The sequence below is a fragment of the Pristiophorus japonicus genome, chromosome 8, assembly GCF_044704955.1.
Source record: "Pristiophorus japonicus isolate sPriJap1 chromosome 8, sPriJap1.hap1, whole genome shotgun sequence".
Lineage (NCBI taxonomy): Eukaryota > Metazoa > Chordata > Chondrichthyes > Pristiophoridae > Pristiophorus > Pristiophorus japonicus.
In genome coordinates this window covers 69,177,112-69,195,808 of record NC_091984.1, presented here as the reverse complement: position 1 = coordinate 69,195,808, position 18,697 = coordinate 69,177,112, and the positions used below count along the sequence as shown (strand labels likewise).

At 47.8% G+C, this 18,697-nt stretch overlaps 1 protein-coding gene across 1 annotated transcript in view; it reads left to right on the top strand.

The window, feature by feature from the left end:
• slc5a9 (solute carrier family 5 member 9) overlaps positions 1-18,697 on the top strand; it is a 102,954-nt gene that overhangs the window by 60,350 nt on the left and 23,907 nt on the right. Inside the window, exon 7 of the mRNA XM_070886910.1 lies at positions 18,049-18,254. Coding sequence (XP_070743011.1) covers positions 18,049-18,254 — 206 coding nt within the window. The remainder of the gene's footprint in view (positions 1-18,048; positions 18,255-18,697) is intronic.

The following is an 18,697-nucleotide window of genomic DNA, read 5'->3' as shown; positions in this document are numbered from 1 at the left end:
AAGAATGTCTGTGCAACCAGTGCTGCTGCCTCTAAGGTCAGGCTCTTGGTCTCTATGAGCTTTCGGTATATGCTTGCATGGCCTATTCCTTCAATGAAAAAGTCTCTCAGCATTTCTCTCCTCAGTTCATCGGAGAACTCACATAAACTAGCCAACCTCCGAAGTTCCGCCACGAAGTCGGGTATGCTCTGGCCCACACAGCGTCTGTAGTTGTAGAACCTGTGTTTGGCCATGTGTAGGCTGCTCGCTGGCTTCAGGTGGTTTCTTACCAGTATGCTCAATTCTTCAAACGACTTGCTTGCTGGTTTCTCGGGTGCCAGCAGATCCTTCATTAAAGCGTATGTTTTCGAGCCACAGCTGGTCAAGAGATGGGCTCTTCTCTTGTCTGCCTTATCGTCGCCTAACCAGTCTTTGGTTACAAAGCTTTGCTGGAGCCTTTCTATAAAGTCCTCCCAATTGTCTCCCGCATTGTACTTTTCATCTGATCCATTGTTCGCCATTCTGTGGATTCTGTAATTTCATAACTCGTCGCCACTGTAAAGTCCTGTCCCCTCAGTACAGATTCACATGAGGCATGTAGTGAAGTCAAGGTCACTCTTCATTTCACAGCTCTGGAATGCTGTACTTGCCTGAGACCTGTCTTTATATACCTGTCTCTTGCAAGTGCACCCCTGGTGGTAAGATATGCTGGTGGTTACAGGTCATATCTTATTACAATCATGTATAGCATGTTAGGATACAGTTATGTATAATAATGTAAGATACATGACAATAAGCTTCCCTTTTTGTCTTTATCCTCCCCTGTAAGTCCCTGGACATCCAGGTGGCTCTAGAATTGTTATTCCCACCTTTTTTCTTTAAGGGCACATGTTTGGCCTGAGCCTTCCGGATCTCCTCCTTGAATGCCTTCCACTGTTCCGAAACTGAATTACCCACAAGTAACTGTTTCCAGTCCACTGTGGCCAAATCACTCCACAACTTAGCAAAATTAGCTTTTCCCCAATTTGGGACTTTTATCCCAGGTCTCTCCTTGTCTTTATCCATGACTAACTTGAATCTGACTGAATTATGGTCACTGGCACCCAAATGCTCTCCCACTAATACCCCTTCAACCTGCCCAGCTTCATAATGTAGGAATCATAACCATCAGGAGTTCCATGATAATTGTGAATTGAGAGGTCTTTCATTTAAGTAACAACATTTCGGCAATAGTTTTCAGCTGCAAAAGATGAATTGAATATAGTGACTTTTGAAAAGCCAATTATCTAAACTGTAACCGACATTTGTAAGAGCACTACTTTTCAATAATTACTTCAAGTGCCACAGAAGAGCTGGTACCACTCATTGCATCAGATTGTTTGAAAATAGCTCAAGGTCAGCAATACCATGTTGTAAGTTTCCTTACAGAGTACTAACGTGCATTTTCACAAAACAAACCTACCAGGATTGCAGTATATGGTTGAAGCATGCAGCTGATTCCACTGGAGGGCAGAAGCAAAGCAGCTGTGGTATTCAAGGATGATTAATGGAATGTGAAGCTTAAGTGTCGGCTTAAGTTTTTCCAACTCTAAAGAGGAGAAATTCACGTCGATTGTGCAAATGACTTCTTGCCTTGGGCGTGGGGCCGCTACCACCCCCCGCAAAACTCCGCGGGAGTTAGTGGAGACACAAACCAGTAGCACCTCACATCTTCCGGTAGCGCCCCGGGCCGCTGTGCCGACGGTGACAATGTCATTGCAGTGCGCAGCGACCCATTTTCGCCCGGAGCAAAACTTCAGTAGCGCCCTGTGAGGCCGCCGTGGGTCAAGCCTATGTCAGCTTCGCAGGTCGCAAACTGGGCCCCACTCCACTCACAGGAAGAAAATTAAAGGGGAGGTGCGGCAAGCAATTTTTTTTACAATGGCCGGCTTACTGGTCATGGCCTTACCTTGTCAAGTTCGCAGGGTCCGTGCCAGTTCTGTACTGGGCTGCTGCTACGACACCCCGCTCCCCAATGGTGAAGTGGTGGCCCCTTCGATCCATTGCCAAGTTCGCAGCACGCCCTCCACTTTAACAGGAGGGGAGGGCCCTGTGCTCCTGCCAGCGCTATGCGGTGCTCTGCATAGTGCTGGTAAATTCCCAGCACGCGATATTGTGCCAGGCGCAGGAATTCCCATCTCGCCTCGGTTATCACCCCGATGGGGCAGTCCCATATTTCGGCCCCTTATTCTCTTCCCTCCTCTTCTCAAGGTGTTCCCTCTTATTGGGGTTCAATTCTATTTGCAACAACGACTTTTCAATCAATCCCCCCAAACAACCATTCCTCATGTTTCAGCCTGGATTCTCTTCATGCTGGCAGGGTAGTAGGGTGTTGGGACTTCCACCTGCCACAGTGACCCCGCTGTAATCCCAACCCAATTTCCTGGGTGAGGCTCATTTGTCAAGCAGGGTGAACTCTTGGCGGGATCCCCATTACCAAGAAGGAGCCCATCGTGGGAAATTCTAGCAGTGCTGCCGTGACCTGAAGAGGCAGCCATGAAGAGAAAGACAGGGGCTAGCAATTAGATAAGGCCTGAAAATGGGAGGAGGCTTTGCCCAGAGCTATTTGCCTGCGTCCGTTCTAAGTGGTGGAGGCAGCATGCAAAATTCACGCTGCCTGCTCATTTACATGATTGGTGTGCTGATCTCAGCGCTAAACACACTGCTGATTGGATTATCACTCAATGGGCAGGGGGCAATATCGGGAGCAATCTACTGGCCAATAAAGTTGGCCGAGGCCCTCCACTACATAAAAGGGAGGTGCTTTGTTGCAGAAGCACCTCATTGTCAGGTGAAAGGAAGCCATGGTCCAACACCCGAGAGAAAGGGCAAAATGATTTTCTGATGTGGCACTGGAGGCCCTGGTCCTGGGGGGTCCAACAACAACAGAACATCCTTTACCCGCATGGGGGCAAGAGGCCTTCAAAGTTGACCACAAGAAGGATCTGGGACAAGATCGCTCAATCCGTCACTGCGATAAGTGTTGTCCCCTCTTTATTTACTCTATCTAAATCCTTCCATGATTTTAAACAATTCTATCAAATCACCTCTTGACCTTCTCTGCTCCAAAGAGAACAACCCCAGCGTCTCTAGTCTATCCATGTAAAAGTATTCCCTCATCCCTGGAACCATTCTAGTAAATCTCTAATGCAACCCCTCCAAAGCCTTCACGTCCTTCCTAATCTCTTTTCACTTATAAGCTGCTGATGGTGTATGCATAGTTACCTTGCTTTGCCACCCCCCAACCCTTGTGCCTTTCTGCTTACAGACACAAGGAGGGCAAAATTGCTCTTTTTTATAGCCCCATTAGCACCTCTGGGGGGGCGGCACTAATGGGGCGCTATGAAGTTCTCGCCAGGGGGAAGAGGTTGATAGCGCCTCCCGGGAAATTGCCCCGGAGGCTTGGTGGGGGGGGGGGTGTTGTGTTGTTAGCACCACACCCTGCGATTAGCACCGACCCCTTTGCGCCTCACAGGCGGTGAATATGGCTTCTGTCGGCCTGACAATGGCAGCCCTTGCCTTGATCGGGCCGCCATCCTGTAGCTGGCATTCCGTTATTGGTGGCGGGCTGTTGGTCTGGTCGAAGGTGTCCCTGGTGGCCCAGTGTTGGGTGCCAAAGGGACTGAAGAGCACGCAGCAGTCCTCTCCTTTAATTGAAGGGGAGGTGCGTTCTGCCGCGTCAGCGCTACGTGGAGAATTCGTGTAGCACTGATGTTGCCGGAAGGGTGCTGGAACTATTCTAGTAAATGTCTTCTGTACTCAGCTTCTGTTCCAGGGCGAGCACCTGGCGAGCGCCCTTCCATGGACGCGGAGCACCTACGATAGCGCTCCATCGCCGTTGAGGGGCGGAAGGGACAAATTCCGCACCGGGGGTGGAACTTCTGGGCCGGGTGATAAATGTCCCGGCCCTGGAAAGTTACAACCTCCAAACGGGGCACAGGGAAATTTTGCCCCCAAGAACTGCAACCTGGCTAGTCTGTCCCTGAAGTTGTGGAGGAGAGTGATGGCGGAGAAGAAGACACATCGGCACTGCATCTGACACGCGCAGACATCACCTCAGAAAATGGCACAGACTGCTTTCCTGCAGGCTCAGCTTGCTGCCACACAAGATCAGACTGCTGCCATCATGGCTGGGTTTACAAGTGTTAAAAGGGGCTTTCAGGGTGTCGCAGCAGGCCAGCAAACTGTGCTCCAACAGAAGGCTAGGAATGCTGAGGTGCCATCCCAGGGGAGTGGCTGTGGCTCCGAGGAGCAAGAATCTGCTGTCCTCTCTCAGGATGACAGCATTCCTACTCCAACCACTGCCACTCTGCCAGTGCCCATATTGTTGCCTGTCATCCAGCCTGCCCAAACTGCTGCCACACACGTCGAGATGGTGCAATGTACAGCCGGGCCTTCTAGTTCCAGAGCTGCTCAAAATTGTCGTACACAGCCGTCTGCCGTCTCCCCCACTGTAAGCCAGCAGTCTTTCACCAGCCATGCTGCAGCCACTGGGAGAGCACTGCACAGGAGCACTAGAGTCGGAAAAGGCACATGAATACAGACACTATGAGAATGCACAAGGGTGATTAGTTGACTTTGCTCTTTTGTTTTGAATTTGATAAATTTATAAATTATGTTTGGAATGTGTGTTTTGTGGGGGCGCTCATTTTAGCTTTGTGCCCAGGAGGACACTGTGATGTTCCGTGACAGAGGGATGGTATGATGTGGAAGTGATGAGCAATGGGGATCTGGGGTTTCATTTACTGGAACCGGAGTCTGATAAGGCGTTCACGGACAGCTCAACCCGAATAGACATGTGTTGCCTGAGTCCTCTCTTCTTCCTCCTCCTCCGCTTCCTCTTCCTCCTGAGCTGGTCCTGGAAGCCTTGGTGGCAAGGGTAGCGCCCTCATGATAGCCAACTTGTGAAGCATGCAGCAGACCACCACGAACTGTGCCACCCGCTCCAGTGAGCACTGGGGGGCTGCTCCCGAGCAATCAAGGCAGCGGAATTATTGCTTGAGCATTCCAATTGTCTCCTCGATGATGTTCCTTGTGACAGCATGACTGTCATTGTATGAATGCTGGCCACGAGTGGTGGGGTTGTGGTAGGGAGTCACCAGTCAGGTGCAGAGCGGGTAGCCCTTGTCTCCATGGTGGCTGGAAGATTGCTGGCACACTGGACTGCTGCCAGGATAGCGGCCATTCACCATCTGATGCACTTGGCGTGGTCGCACACCAACTGCACATTGAGTGAATGGACGCCTTTGCGGTTACGGAACATCTCAGGATTGGTATATGGTGCCTGCAAAGTCACGTGTGTGCAGTCGATGGCCTGCACCGTGGGGAAGCTCGCAATCCTGGCAAAACCGTATGTGCGCTCGTCCTGCTTCTCTCTGTTCAGAGAGAAGACAATATAGTCCTATCTCCTGGAGTAGAGAGCCTCAGTGACCTCCAGATGCAGCGATGGACAGTGAACTGTGAGATGTTAGCTACGTCTCCTGCTGCAGACTGGAATGATCCGGTGGCAACAAGATTGAGGGCCACTGGGAGAGCTGTCATCGCCCTGCTCTGAGATTGCAGGAAGTGGCAGAGTTTTGTGACCACTTCCTTGGTGAAGCAGAGCCTCCTAATACACTGCTCCTGGTTTAAGTGTAGGTGGAAGTGCTCTCAGAAGACTCTAGGTTGGTAAGGCACTTTAGAAAGCTCAGAAACTTTAAATAACTTTAGAAAACTCCAAACAGTTTCACAAACTTCGACAGAGCCAGTAGAACTGAAAAAGAAAGTCAGCCGCACATTGTTGATAATCCCTTTAAATAGCACTGCTGGGAGATCCTTCCTGCTGCTGAATGCCTGGTCAGCTGATCATGATTAGAAGAGGGAGTTGAATTGAGTGGCAATGTCGAAAATGGCAGATGGTGCATCAAATCAGCGTTGCACACTCACTGACATTACGATTTGTCTCGTCTAAATATGTGGAGCAAGCTCTGGCAATGACAGCGCTGTCAACCTCCCCAAAATGGTGGCCATCACTGGACCTGCCGAAAGCAGGCGTAAGCGAAGCGGCCGCCATTTTTTCAGCAAAACAGTCCTTTACATTCAGTGCTAAACCTCCAAATTCCACGGCCAGGAAGTTTATTTTAGGTGCTGGCTGAAATGGAGGTCTAAAAAGTCTGAAATTTGCTGAGTGAACAAGTAGGGGATTGAGACTAATTGGACAGCTCTTTCAAAAAGCCAGCAGAGGCACAATATGCTGATTGATCTCGTTGTTTGCTGTAAGATTCTATGATTCTAATGGGCCATTATGAAGGGAGAAGAGACCACTACAAGGTGTGACCTCAGGTACTTACCACCACTATCCTAGGGTAACCTTTACCTGATGGTTTGAGATCAGCAATAAATAAGAAATGAGGCTTGTTGGGTGCTGTCTCCTCACTGACATTTATATGCGGGAGGTGGAGAATCAGTGGGCAGCCACCATTCCAACGGAGGTGGAGATAGTTCAGTTGAGGTCGAGGGGAGGGGTGGGGGTGAATTCAGTGGTAGGCCTCACATCTTGATTTTCTCATCACTATTGTGCCTGATTTTGTGTGGGATAGCGAACGAAATTGCAGTCATAAATGTCAATGGGTTATTCATTGATTGGATAGGAATCGGGGATCACAGCTAAGGCTGCACAGACATAGACTGTCCAGCAGGGGTCACTGGTTAACAAACTCAGCACAGGCTTGCAGTCAAAAAGGAGATCTTGTCATTTGTATGGTTTAATGCAACACTGAATTAGGGCACTGGTGAAGCTTCTCATTTTTAATTTTAAAGCAGCAAGTAATTCATACCTATACGGATTTCATTTAGTATTTTTACCTCATCAGTTCAACGCACTGAAGCAGCACATTTTTTTAAGTTATCGTATGTGCAGGATGGAGCAGTGCTTAGATTTTTTTAAATTTTAATTGCCACACTTTTTATTTCTATCAGAGTTTCAGTGTAAATTTCCCTTTTATTTTTGTATTTTTATTATCCTGCAGTTATATGATCTGCTCACAGGCCACTGCCAATGATTCCCTCTCATCAATGTCAGGGGATGCCAGAGGCTAACCAGGTATGATTCTCCTTTCTGATTCTCTCTTCCACACAGAAGGCAGGTGTCACAGCCCCACTCCTTCCTCTGTGTTTTTTGCCAATGTTTTCTTTCTCTTTCCATTATTATGACTGCTCTTTCCATGTACTATGGTCTTCTACCAGTGGCAATCCCATCAATAGGAATTAAAGATATTTGACACCTCCAATTCTCCATCCTTCAAAACTGCTGTCTTCACAGACCTATATTGGCTCCCAGTCTCTTAACACCTCAAATTTAAAATTCTCATCCTTGTGTTTAAATCGCTCTGTGGCCTTGCCCTTCCCTAACTATGCAGGAAACCATCTCCAGCCTTACAAAGGCCTCCCTCCCCATACTATTCATTCCTCTGACTCCAGTCTCTCGTGCACCTTGCCCTCTCTTTACCCTTCTGAATGCACTGCCTGAAAGGGTGGTGGAAGCAGATTCAGTGGTAACTTTTAAAAGGGAATTGGCTAAGTACAGGTTGAACCTCCCTTATCCGGGACTTCCTTATCCGGCACCTCCCCTCCGTATGGAACCATTCCCGGCCACCGGGTGGCGCATGCACAGAACTCCAACATGAACAAATTGAAGTCCTTCCTCGCTGTCGACTCCCGCAATCGCTGGCCTGACCCTGCGATTCACTACACCCCCCCAATCTCTTTGCCGCACTCCCAGCCCCGAGCCAGCCAGCCCCGATATCCCCTTGCTCAGTACCTGTACCATCCAATTTAATGTGGAATTATTCCCTGAAGCACATTAGTGAACAACAATCTAATAGACTTCACAGTTATTTTCTCGTGGTACCCACAAATTGCAGATTTATTATGTTCAATTTTACAAGGTCGGATTTGAACTTATGACCTTTAGGTTACTAGTCTAGCAACATAACCACTTGGTTCCTGTAATTAACCAATTTGTTTTACCTCAGTTGTGGATAGAGCCCATAATTTTGATTAAATTAGTGAATTAGAAAGGCATGGACTAATCAAGGATTTGTAATGGGCAAATTGTGCTTGCTTAATTTAATTGAATTTCTGAGGAAATCACAGAGTTTAATGATACAGAGAAAATGTGGTGGATGTTGTATATATGGATTTTTAGAAGGCACTTAATAAGATGCCATGAAAGAGACTTGTTCCAGAGGATCAGCTTCCTGGACATGACTGAACATCACTGTCTCAGGAGGCTCAGGCTATCGCATCAGGTCATGGCAGATGTTTGTAGCCTGCAGGAAGAAGATCTGCTGGACACGCATTTCCTGTGGCTGTCGAAGTGACCACAGCCCTCAACTTCTTCACTTCAGGCTCATTTCAGGGATCTGCGGGAGATATTTACAGGACCTCACAGTCATGCGCCCACAGATGCATCAACCAGGTGACCGATAACTGTCTGCCCTGACAAATATGACATGTACACTTTGCCACCAATGAAGCCAGTCAGAATGAGCGGGCGCTTGAATATGCAGCTCTGGCTGGCTTCCCACAGGTGCAGGGCAACATCGACTGCACATATGTGGCCATCAAGGCACCCCCAGATCACTCAGGAGTGTTTGTGAACCGTAAGGGCTTCCACTCCATCAATGTGCAGCTTGTCTGCAACCACAAAAATATCATCATGCTTGTGTGTCCCAGATTCCCAGGGAACTGTCAAGATTGATTCGCCCTGCGCCAGTCCACCCTCCTTCAGCTCTTGTTGCTTGGAGACAAGGGATATCCACTGAAGATGTGAATGATGATTGAGGAGGCCAAGCAATGAGGCCAAAGAGCTACAATCAAAGCCAAATGACGGTGAGATGTGTAATAGCATACGCAATCGAGATGCTGAAAATGCGCTTCAGATGCCTGGACAGATTTGGAGGAATCCCTCAACATGCACCAGCCAGAGTCTTTAGAATGATCGTGGTATGCTATACTCTGCTGGACATAGCGCAGTAGCGAGGATTGGAGTTGCTGGAGGAGCAAGGTGCAGAGCACACAGCCTCTTCAGAGGAGAAACAGGAGGAACTTGATGTGGATATGGCAACAGCAGCAGCACACATTACTGCCCAGATGCCTCATAATGGTACGATTTAGTTAGGTTGCAGCCATCTGACACCCAGATGCTGAACCAACATCCCACCACCCCCAACCCCAATCACAAAGCAGTCCTACAATGACCAAACCAATCCTGTCACACGCACCCCTTGCTCACAGTTAATTCATGGCTTACCATTCATTACAAGTGACAAGGTCACTTGGCAGACAGCAAGCAAAAATGGGCAAGCTGGGAAAGTGGTGCAAAGAAATAATGTTATGTGCCTCCTAATAGCATAACCTTCACAGTGCAACATTATCCAACACACCCATGTGCATATCATTGTGCATCTAGAATTCTTTCATCTTCCTCTTCCTACCACTTGTACGTCGTGCTATCCCTGGTGGCTTCAGCAGAGAAAGAGGCAGGCTGCTCACTTCCCTGCTGTCACTGCCGAGATGCTTTTGGCCGATGTCTTCCAGGTTTTGGAACCCGTGAGGAGAAAAGACTGTTCCTCCTGCACCTGTGCACAGGCAGACGGCCATCGGGAGATGAGGCAGGATGTGGGACTCTGATTGAATGGAGGGGCAACATCATAGGCAGTCCCTCGGAATTGAGGAAGACTTGCTTCCACTCCCAAAGAGAGTGCTTTGATGGCTGAACAGTCTGATACGAAAGCCACAGACCCTGTTACAGGTGGGACAGACATTCGTCGAGGGAAGTGGTTGGTGGGGCTGGTTTGCCGCATGCTCCTTCCGCTGCCTGCGCTTGGCCTCCTCATGCTTTTTGCGTCGAGACTCGAAGAGCTCAGCGCCCTCCCGAATGGATTTTCTCCACCTCGGGTGGCCTGTGGCCAGAATCTCCCAGATGTCAGTGGTGATGTTGCACTTTACCAGGGAGGCTTTGAGGGTGTCCTTACAACGTTTCCGCTGTCCACCTTTGACTCGTTTACCATGAAGGAGCTCCGCATAAAGCATTTGCTTAGGGAGTCTCGTATCTGGCATGCATACTATGTGGCCTGCCCAGTGAAGCTGATCGAGTGTGGTCAGTGCTTCAATACTGGGGATGTTAATCTGGTCGAGGACACTGATGTTGGTGCGCCTGTCCTCCCAGGGGATTTGCAGGATCTTGCGGAGACATCGTTGGTGATATATCTCCAGCGACTTAAGGTGCCTTCTATACATCGTCCAGGCCTCAGACCCATACAGGAGGGCGGGTATTACTATAGCCCTGTAGACCATGAGTTTGGTGGTAGATTTGAGGGCCTGGTCTTCAAACACGCTTTTCAACAGACAGGCTGAAGGCTGCGCTGGCGCACTGGAGGCGATGTTGAATCTCCACATCAATGTCTGCCTTTGCTGATAAGAGGCTCCCGAGATATGGGAAATGGTCCACGTTGTCCAGGGCCGTGCCGAGGATCTTGATGATTGGAGGACAGTGCTGAGCGGCGGTGACAGGCTGGTGGAGGACCTTTGTCTTACGGATGTTAAGCGTAAGGCCCATGCTTTCATATGCTTCAGTGAATGCATTGACTATATCCTGGAGTTCAGCCTCTGATTGTGCACAGACGCAGGCGTCGTCCACATACTGCAGCTCAACGACAGAGGTTAGGGTGATCTTGGACCTGGCCTGGAGGTGGCGTAGGTTAAACAGCTTCCCACTGGTTCTGTAGTTTAGTTCCACTCCAGTGGAGAGCTTGTTGATTGTGAGGTGGAGCATGGCAGCAAGGAAGATTGAGAAGAGGGTTGGAGCGATAACGCAGCCCTGTTTGACCCTAGTCCAGACGTGGATTGGGTCTGTAATGGATTCGTTGGTAAGGATCACGGCCTGCATGTCATCATCGTGAAGCAGCCGAAGGATGTTGACAAACTTTTGGGGGCATTTTTCCTGCAGGGGAGAAGTGGAAGTGCTTTGAGCAGAGTCCCCACTTCCATGTACTGTAGGAAGTAGTCAATATGTTTGTCGTGTATCTCACACTACTGTACATAACTGTATCTTACCATGCTATACATGACTAACTAGATATAACCTGTAACCACAAGCATACCTTACCACCAGGGGTGCACTTGCAGGAGACACTGCATACCTGTTCCACACAGGTATATAAAAGCAGGTCTCAGGCAAGTGAGGCATTCGAGAACTGTGAATTAAAGGTGCAGGTCCTGAGTGACCTTGACTTCAGCATGTGCCTCATGTGAGTCTATACTGCAGGGACAGAACTTAACAGTGGCGACGAGTTACGGGATCACAGAATCCACAGAATGGCGACCAACGGCTCAGATGAAAAATACAATGGCAAAGATAATTGGGAGGACTTTATAGAAAGGCTCCAGCAAAGCTTTGTAACCAAAGACTGGCTAGGCAACGATAAGGCAGACAAGAGAAGAGCCCATCTCTTGATCAGCTGTGGCTCGAAAACATACGCCTTAATGAAGGACCTGCTGGCACCCAAGAAACCAGCAAGCAAGTCGTTTGAAGAGTTGAGCACACTGGTAAGAGACCACCTAAAGCCAGCGAGCAGCCTACACATGGCCAGACACAGGTTCTACAACTACAGACGCTGTGTGGGCCAGAGCATACCCGACTTTGTGGCGGAACTTCGGAGGCTGGCTAGTTTATGTGAGTTCCCCGATGAACTAAGGAGAGAAGTACTGAGAGACGTTTTTATTGAAGGAATAGGCCACGCAGGCATATTCTGAAAGCTCATAAAGACCAAGAACTTGACCCTAGAGGCAGCAGCACTGGTCGCACAGACATTCTTGGCAGGAGAAGAAGAAACAAGGTTGATCTATACTGCAGGTACGACAACTAACGAAACATCGGAAGAAGGGATTCACAGCGTGAAACAAGCTGCTACCCCCACACACAGACAAAGGCAGGAGAGCAGGCCCTCAACAACAGGCAGTGGCACCAGAAGCCATCAAGAGCCACATGAACGGCCGTTCACACCTCATCAACCCACAATGCGAGCAATCAACTACAAACTGAGAGAAGCTCAAGAGAGATCAGCCAGACGCAGCTCATCCTTCGGAAACAATGGAAGCGGTCTGTGCTGGAGATGTGGGGGAAGGCACTCATCAAGGGGGTGTCGATTTCAGCATGCCGTTTGCAGAAACTGCAACGATACAGGGCATCTGGCCCGTATGTGCAAAAAAACAGCAGCTCGGCTGGTATACGAATCGGAAGGGTCAGAAAGCGGACCAGAAGACAGTGTGGACAGTGCCTGGGACACCGAGGTAAAGCGGGTCAACATGATCAATGGCCACTGTTCTTACAACAAGACGCCTCCAATAATGACGAGTGTCCTACTCAACGGAATACCCGTCAACATGGAACTGGATACGGGAGCGAGTCAATCTCTCATGAGCGTTCAACAATTTGAACAGCTGTGGCCGCACAAAAGCAACAGACCAAAACTCACAAGGATCGACACCAAACTAAGGACCTATACCAAAGAAATCGTCCCAGTCCTTGGCAGCGCCATGCTCTTAGTCACACACAAAGGGACGGTGAACCGACTTCCCCTGTGGATTGTCCCCGGAGATCTCCCAGCACTGTTAGGGAGAAGCTGGCTGGCAAAACTAAATTGGAAATGGGATGATGTTCGTCAGTGGAACGGACCTCCTGCTCAACAGTTCTAAGTCGATTTGAACATCTCTTTCAGCCAGGTGTGGGCCCCTTCAAAGGGGCTAAAGTTAAAATCTGCATCACACAGGATGCTAGACCGGTCCATCACAAGGCTAGAGCTGTGCCCTATGTGATGAGGGAAAAGATTGAACATGAAATGTAAAGGCTTCTGCGGGAAGGCATTATCTCACCCATGGCAAGTCCCATCGTCCCAGTCATGAAGCCTGATGGATCCGTACGAATCTGTGGGGATTACAAATCTACCATAAACAGAGTCTCCCTACAGGACCAATACCCACTGCCCAGAGCCACATTGACTGGAGGAAAACTTTTCTCGAAACTAGATCTCACATCTGCATATATGACACAAGAACTGACTGAAGAGTCGAAGCTACTCACCACCATCAACACACATCGAGGCCTTTTCATGTGCAATCGATGTCCATTCGGCATCAGGTCGGCAGCTGCTATATTCCAGCGTAACATGGAGAGTCTGCTCAAGTCTATCCCGGGGACGGTTGTGTTTCAAGACGACATACTCATCACGGGCAGGGACACCGACTTCCATCTCCGCAATTTGGAGCAAGTACTAAAGCGGTTGGATCGGGTAGGCCTAAGAGTTAAGAAATCCAAGTGTCTGTTTCTCATGCCCGCGGTTGAATTTTTGGGCAGAAGGATTGCCGCTGATGGAATCCGCCCAACAGAATCCAAAACCAAAGCAATTCGTCGAGCACCCAGGCCCCCGGAATGTCTCGGAACTACTCGCCTTTCTCGGGCTACTCAATTACTTTGGGAACTTTATGCAGAACTTGAGCACCCTGCTGGAGCCTCTCCACGTGCTCCTCAGAAAGGGGTGCGATTGGTTTTGGGGGGACGCCCAGGAACGCACCTTCAATAAGGCACGCAACCTTCTATGTTCCAACAGTGTTTTGGTTTTATTTGATCCAGGTAAAAACCTAGTTCTTACATGTAATGCGTCAGCATTAGTTAGATATTGGAGTTAGATATGGCCCTTATGGCTAAGGGGATCAAGGGGTATGGAGAGAAAGCAGGAAAGGGGTACTGAGGGAATGATCAGCCATGATCTTATTGAATGGTGGTGCAGGCTCAAAGGGCCGAATGGCCTACTCCTGCACTTATTTTCTATATTTCTAATTTTCTATGTACAGGGTCGGGTGCGTTTTACAGCATGTCAATGGTAAGGGTAAATTACAACCCATTGCTTATGCCTCCAGGTCACTTTCGCGGGCGGAGCGCGGGTACGGTATGGTGGAGAAGGAGGCGCTCGCATTCGTGTACGGTGTCAAAAAGATGCACCAATACATTTTCGGGGCCAAGTTCACGTTAGAAACCGACCACAGGCCCCTCACGTCCCTGCTATCTGAGAGCAAGGCAATAAATGGCAACGCATCGGGCGCGCATTCAACGGTGGGCGCTTATGCTGGCGTCTTACGATTACACAATAAGGCACAGACCAGGCACAGACAACTGTGCCGACGCACTTAGCAGGCTACCCTTGGCGACCACGGAAGGGTCTGATGAACAGGACTGTGAGATCGTCATGGCAATCAATGCCTTTGAGCCCACAGGTTCGCCCATGACGGCTCGCCAAATCAGAGCCTGGAAAACCAGCGACCCCACGTTATCCTTAGTCAAAAGGTGTGTCTTAACCGGTGACTGGGCAGAGTCTAGCGATGCCTGCCCCAAGGAGATTAAACCTTTCCATAGGCGCATGCATGAACGATCACTGCAGGCAGACTGCCTGATGTGGGGCAGCCGAATAGTTATGCCTCTGCAAGGCAGAGAGGCGTTTGTCCGGGAGCTCCACCGCGAGCACCTAGGGATCGTTCTCATGAAGGCCATAGCCAGATCCCACGTCTGGTGGCCTGGCATTGACGTGGAATTGGAGCTCTGCGTCCAACGGTGCACCATTTGTGCCCAACTCAGTAATGCCCCAGGGAGGCCCCCCTGAGCCCCTGGCCCTGGCCTACCAAACCGTGGTCGCGGGTGCATGTAGACTATGCAGGCCCATTCATGGGCAAAATGTTCCTCGCAGTCATCAATGCATTTTCAAAGTGGATAGAATGCACCATTTTAAACTCGAGCACCACCTCCACCACTGTGGAGAGCCTTGGAACTATGTTTGCAATGCATGGCATTCCTAACATATTGGTCAGTGATAATGGTCCGTGCTTCACCAGCACAGAATTCCAAGATTTTATAGTTGACCACGGTATAAATCATGTTAAGACGGCACTGTTCAAGCCGGCCTCCAATGGCCAGGCGGGGCGAGCAGTGCAAATCATTAAACAAGGCATGCTTAAAATCCAAGGTCCCACGCTGCAGGGCCACCTGTCGCGACTGCTGCTGGCTTACAGATCTCGTCCGCATTCACTGACTCGGGTTCCCCCCGCGCAACTATTGATGAAATGGACCTTGAAGACAAGGCTCTCGTTAATCCTCCCAGTCATGCATGAAATCGTTGAGGCAAAGCGCAGGAAGCTAACTGAGTACCATGACCGAAATTCGAAGGGGAGGTGGAATGAGATAGGGGACAAAGTGTTTGTGCTAAGCTATGGCAGGGGTCCCAAATGGCTTGCGGGGACAGTAACAGGCAAGGAAGGAAACAGGCTACTGGTGGTACAAATGGACAATGGCCAAACCTGCTGGAGGCATGTAGACCAAATAAAAAGTAGATTCACCAACAACACTGCAGAACCAGAGGCAGACTACAATGTGGAACTCACACCACACCTGGTGGACAGACAGAGGGAACAACCTGAGGAAAGGGCAATCTCAACAGACAGCCCAGGCGAGATACCAACAATCATACTGAACGAAACGGACAGCCCAGGCAAGATACCAGCAATCACACCCGAAAGAAAAACAGGCACCAAGGCAAACAACTGAACCACAACTAAGACGTTCCACACGAGAGCGTAGACCACCTGAGAGACTGAATCTATAAAGACAATAAGACCTTGGGGGAGGGTGATTTCATGTATCTCACACTACTGTACATAACTGTATCTTACCATGCTATACATGACAGTAACTAGATATGACCTGTAACCAGAAGCATTCTTTACCACCAGCGGTGCACTTGCAGGAGACACTGCATACCTGTTCCACACAGGTATATAAAGGCAGGTCTCAGGCAAGTGTGGTATTCGAGAGCTGTGAAATAAAAGTGAAGGTCCTGAGTGACCTTGACTTCAGCATGTGCCTCGTGTGAGTCTGTACTGCAGGGACAGGACTTAACAATTTTCAGTAGAGGAGAGGAAGGTTAGTTTAATACAAATTAATTATCCTCTCCTTAATGGAAGTTTGCTCAATCTCTGGCAAAATATGAATAAAGTTAAAGGGATATTTTTAATGAATAGTTTCTGATCAGATGAAAATGAAAAGAAAGTCTTCAATAGGTGCAGTGTGAAGACACATTGGCCTGGAATTTGCAGTCAGCGGTGAAGCCACTGACCTTGAAGAAAGCTGCCCTTAAAAGTCTTTCGATCTCTGTGGCGAAAAATTTAGCTTCTTCAACATTAATTTGATTGTCACACTGTCAAAAGGGGATCCCCGGCATAGAGCAACAGTGATGTCATCCAGCTGTCTAAGCAGCCAATTACATTAAAGAATTCTCACAGACAGTAAACTAGGAAATAGATTATCAATTCACTTAAAAATTTTTTTATATAGAGTGAAATAAAGATTGGACATACATGTAGGGTTAAGGTAAAGGTAGAAGCTGAACTATCAAACTTTTCGCCACAAAGACTTTTAAGGGCAGCTTTCTTTGAGGTCAGTGGCTTCACCGCTGAACGCAAATTCCAGGTCAATGTGTCTTCACACTACACCTATTGAAGATTTTCTTTTCATTTTCATCTGACCAGACACTAATCAAACTTTAAGACAATTTGAAGAAATATTTTTACTACTTTAAAAATCTAGTAATTTTTATCATAATGGAGAAATTTGACATTCCACAAATATGAAATTTGTTTTTCAGGGCCAGAGCAGTTGATCAGCAATCAATACACTGTTAAAGCCCAGTTACACCTATTCCAAAAAGGCTTAACTTTTTATGGGGTGTTTTAACAGCGATATGAGAGCAGAAAAAGCATCAGTTTTCGTCAGTTGAACTGATTTCATGATTACTGGCTATGGGGAGTTCCACAGCACAGCCTGTGGCGGAGCAGGGAATAATTGACCGCGACGTCAGGATTTCTGCGTTTATCTGCGCATGCACTAAATCCTGAAGTTACGGTCAGATTCAGAGGGATAATGACGGCAAACAATGGCTGTTTCGCCATTATTACCACCGCAAAATCCGGGCCATTACATTCAGAAACAAAGATCTGTATAGTGACTTGTTCAACCATGCATGGGGTATTATTGACTGCATCTCATCCAAGTTTTTTAAATTGAAAAATACTTTCCAAAACTTAATAATAAAACGCAGCGTAACACATCTTTAGTTCATATCCCAAAGCTCGTCACAGCAAATTAATTCCTGTCACGTATAGACAAACAGAGCAGTCAATTTACAGCAAAATCCCATAAATTTCCATTGACATGAATAACAAGTTAATCAGCTTGTTGGATGTGGAAGAAATGTTAACTAAAGACAACAGAACGACTTTCTTTTCAAAAGATGCCATGGGATCCGTTACATCCACCCGAACAGGCAGATCAGGCAGATCAGACACCCAGGCCTTGATTTAACATCTTATCTGAAAGGCAGCACCTTCAACAATGCAGTATGCCCTGAGTGCTGCACTGGATTGTCAGTCGAGGTTACTTACTCAAGAAAGAAGTTTAAACCCACAAGCTTCTGACTCATAGGTGAGAATGCTACCAGCTGATTAAACCAACACTTATCACACTTAATGCAGCAGTTTGTGTCTGCTACAATACCAACTTAGCCTGCATGCCAATACTGGAGACTTTTCTGGTAAAGGTTATTCCTGGTTGTTCAAAGAATTTAGCCATCTTGAAAACTCCACAACATGGTGATGCCAATTCTTAAAATCCTGTAAACTTATATTTTTGAATTGATTAAAAGGGAAAGAAGCATAATTTCAGGACCATTATGTCATAGTGCTGAGGCAGACACAGCAAGCTATCACAGAATTGATATATTTCCAGAATTGATACTACTGTAGTTCATGATGCAAAATATATAACATATTAAGAAGTATCATTCCCTTTTACTGTAATTTTAATGTACTTTTCAGGTGAAATTTCCAAATGAACTGTAAAAGTCCTCATGGCATGTGGAAGTAAAATGTATATCTTTTTGAATTCAGGTTTTAACAAAGTCGGTTGGTACTCAGGGTTGGAGGAGAAGTATTTCCAAGCAATTCCCAATATCACTGTGGCAAACACTTCATGTCATATTCCACGTGCTGATGCTTTCCACATATTTCGAGATCCAATCAGTGGTGACATTCCTTGGCCTGGACTCATATTTGGCCTCACAGTGCTTGCCACGTGGTGTTGGTGCACTGATCAGGTAAAGCACATCAGCCTGAAGATGGAAAATGTGGTAACAATTGTATTCTTGAAATGATTTTTCCTCCATATGGTTAGATACCTGGCAATTATTGTGGAAGTTATTTAAGTAATTATTTTATGAACTTAAAAAAAAGTATTTATTTTTTTCTCATTTTTCGAACCATCTTTTATGTTTCCCTTCTTATAGACACTCATACCCATGTGTCCATTCACAAAACACAGATAAGGAACTCCCATATCTCTGGGAGCATAAGGATGTCCTTAAGTTTGAAGGGACAGATTGTTTGTTGTGGAGTGGGAGCATGTACTAAACAACCAGGATTCTGCATTGCATTGATCTTCACACACCTACTCAAATGAACTAAAACCATCAACTCGGCAGCCCATGTCCGAACTCGCACCAAGTCCCGTTCACCCATCACCCCTGTGCTCGCCGACCTA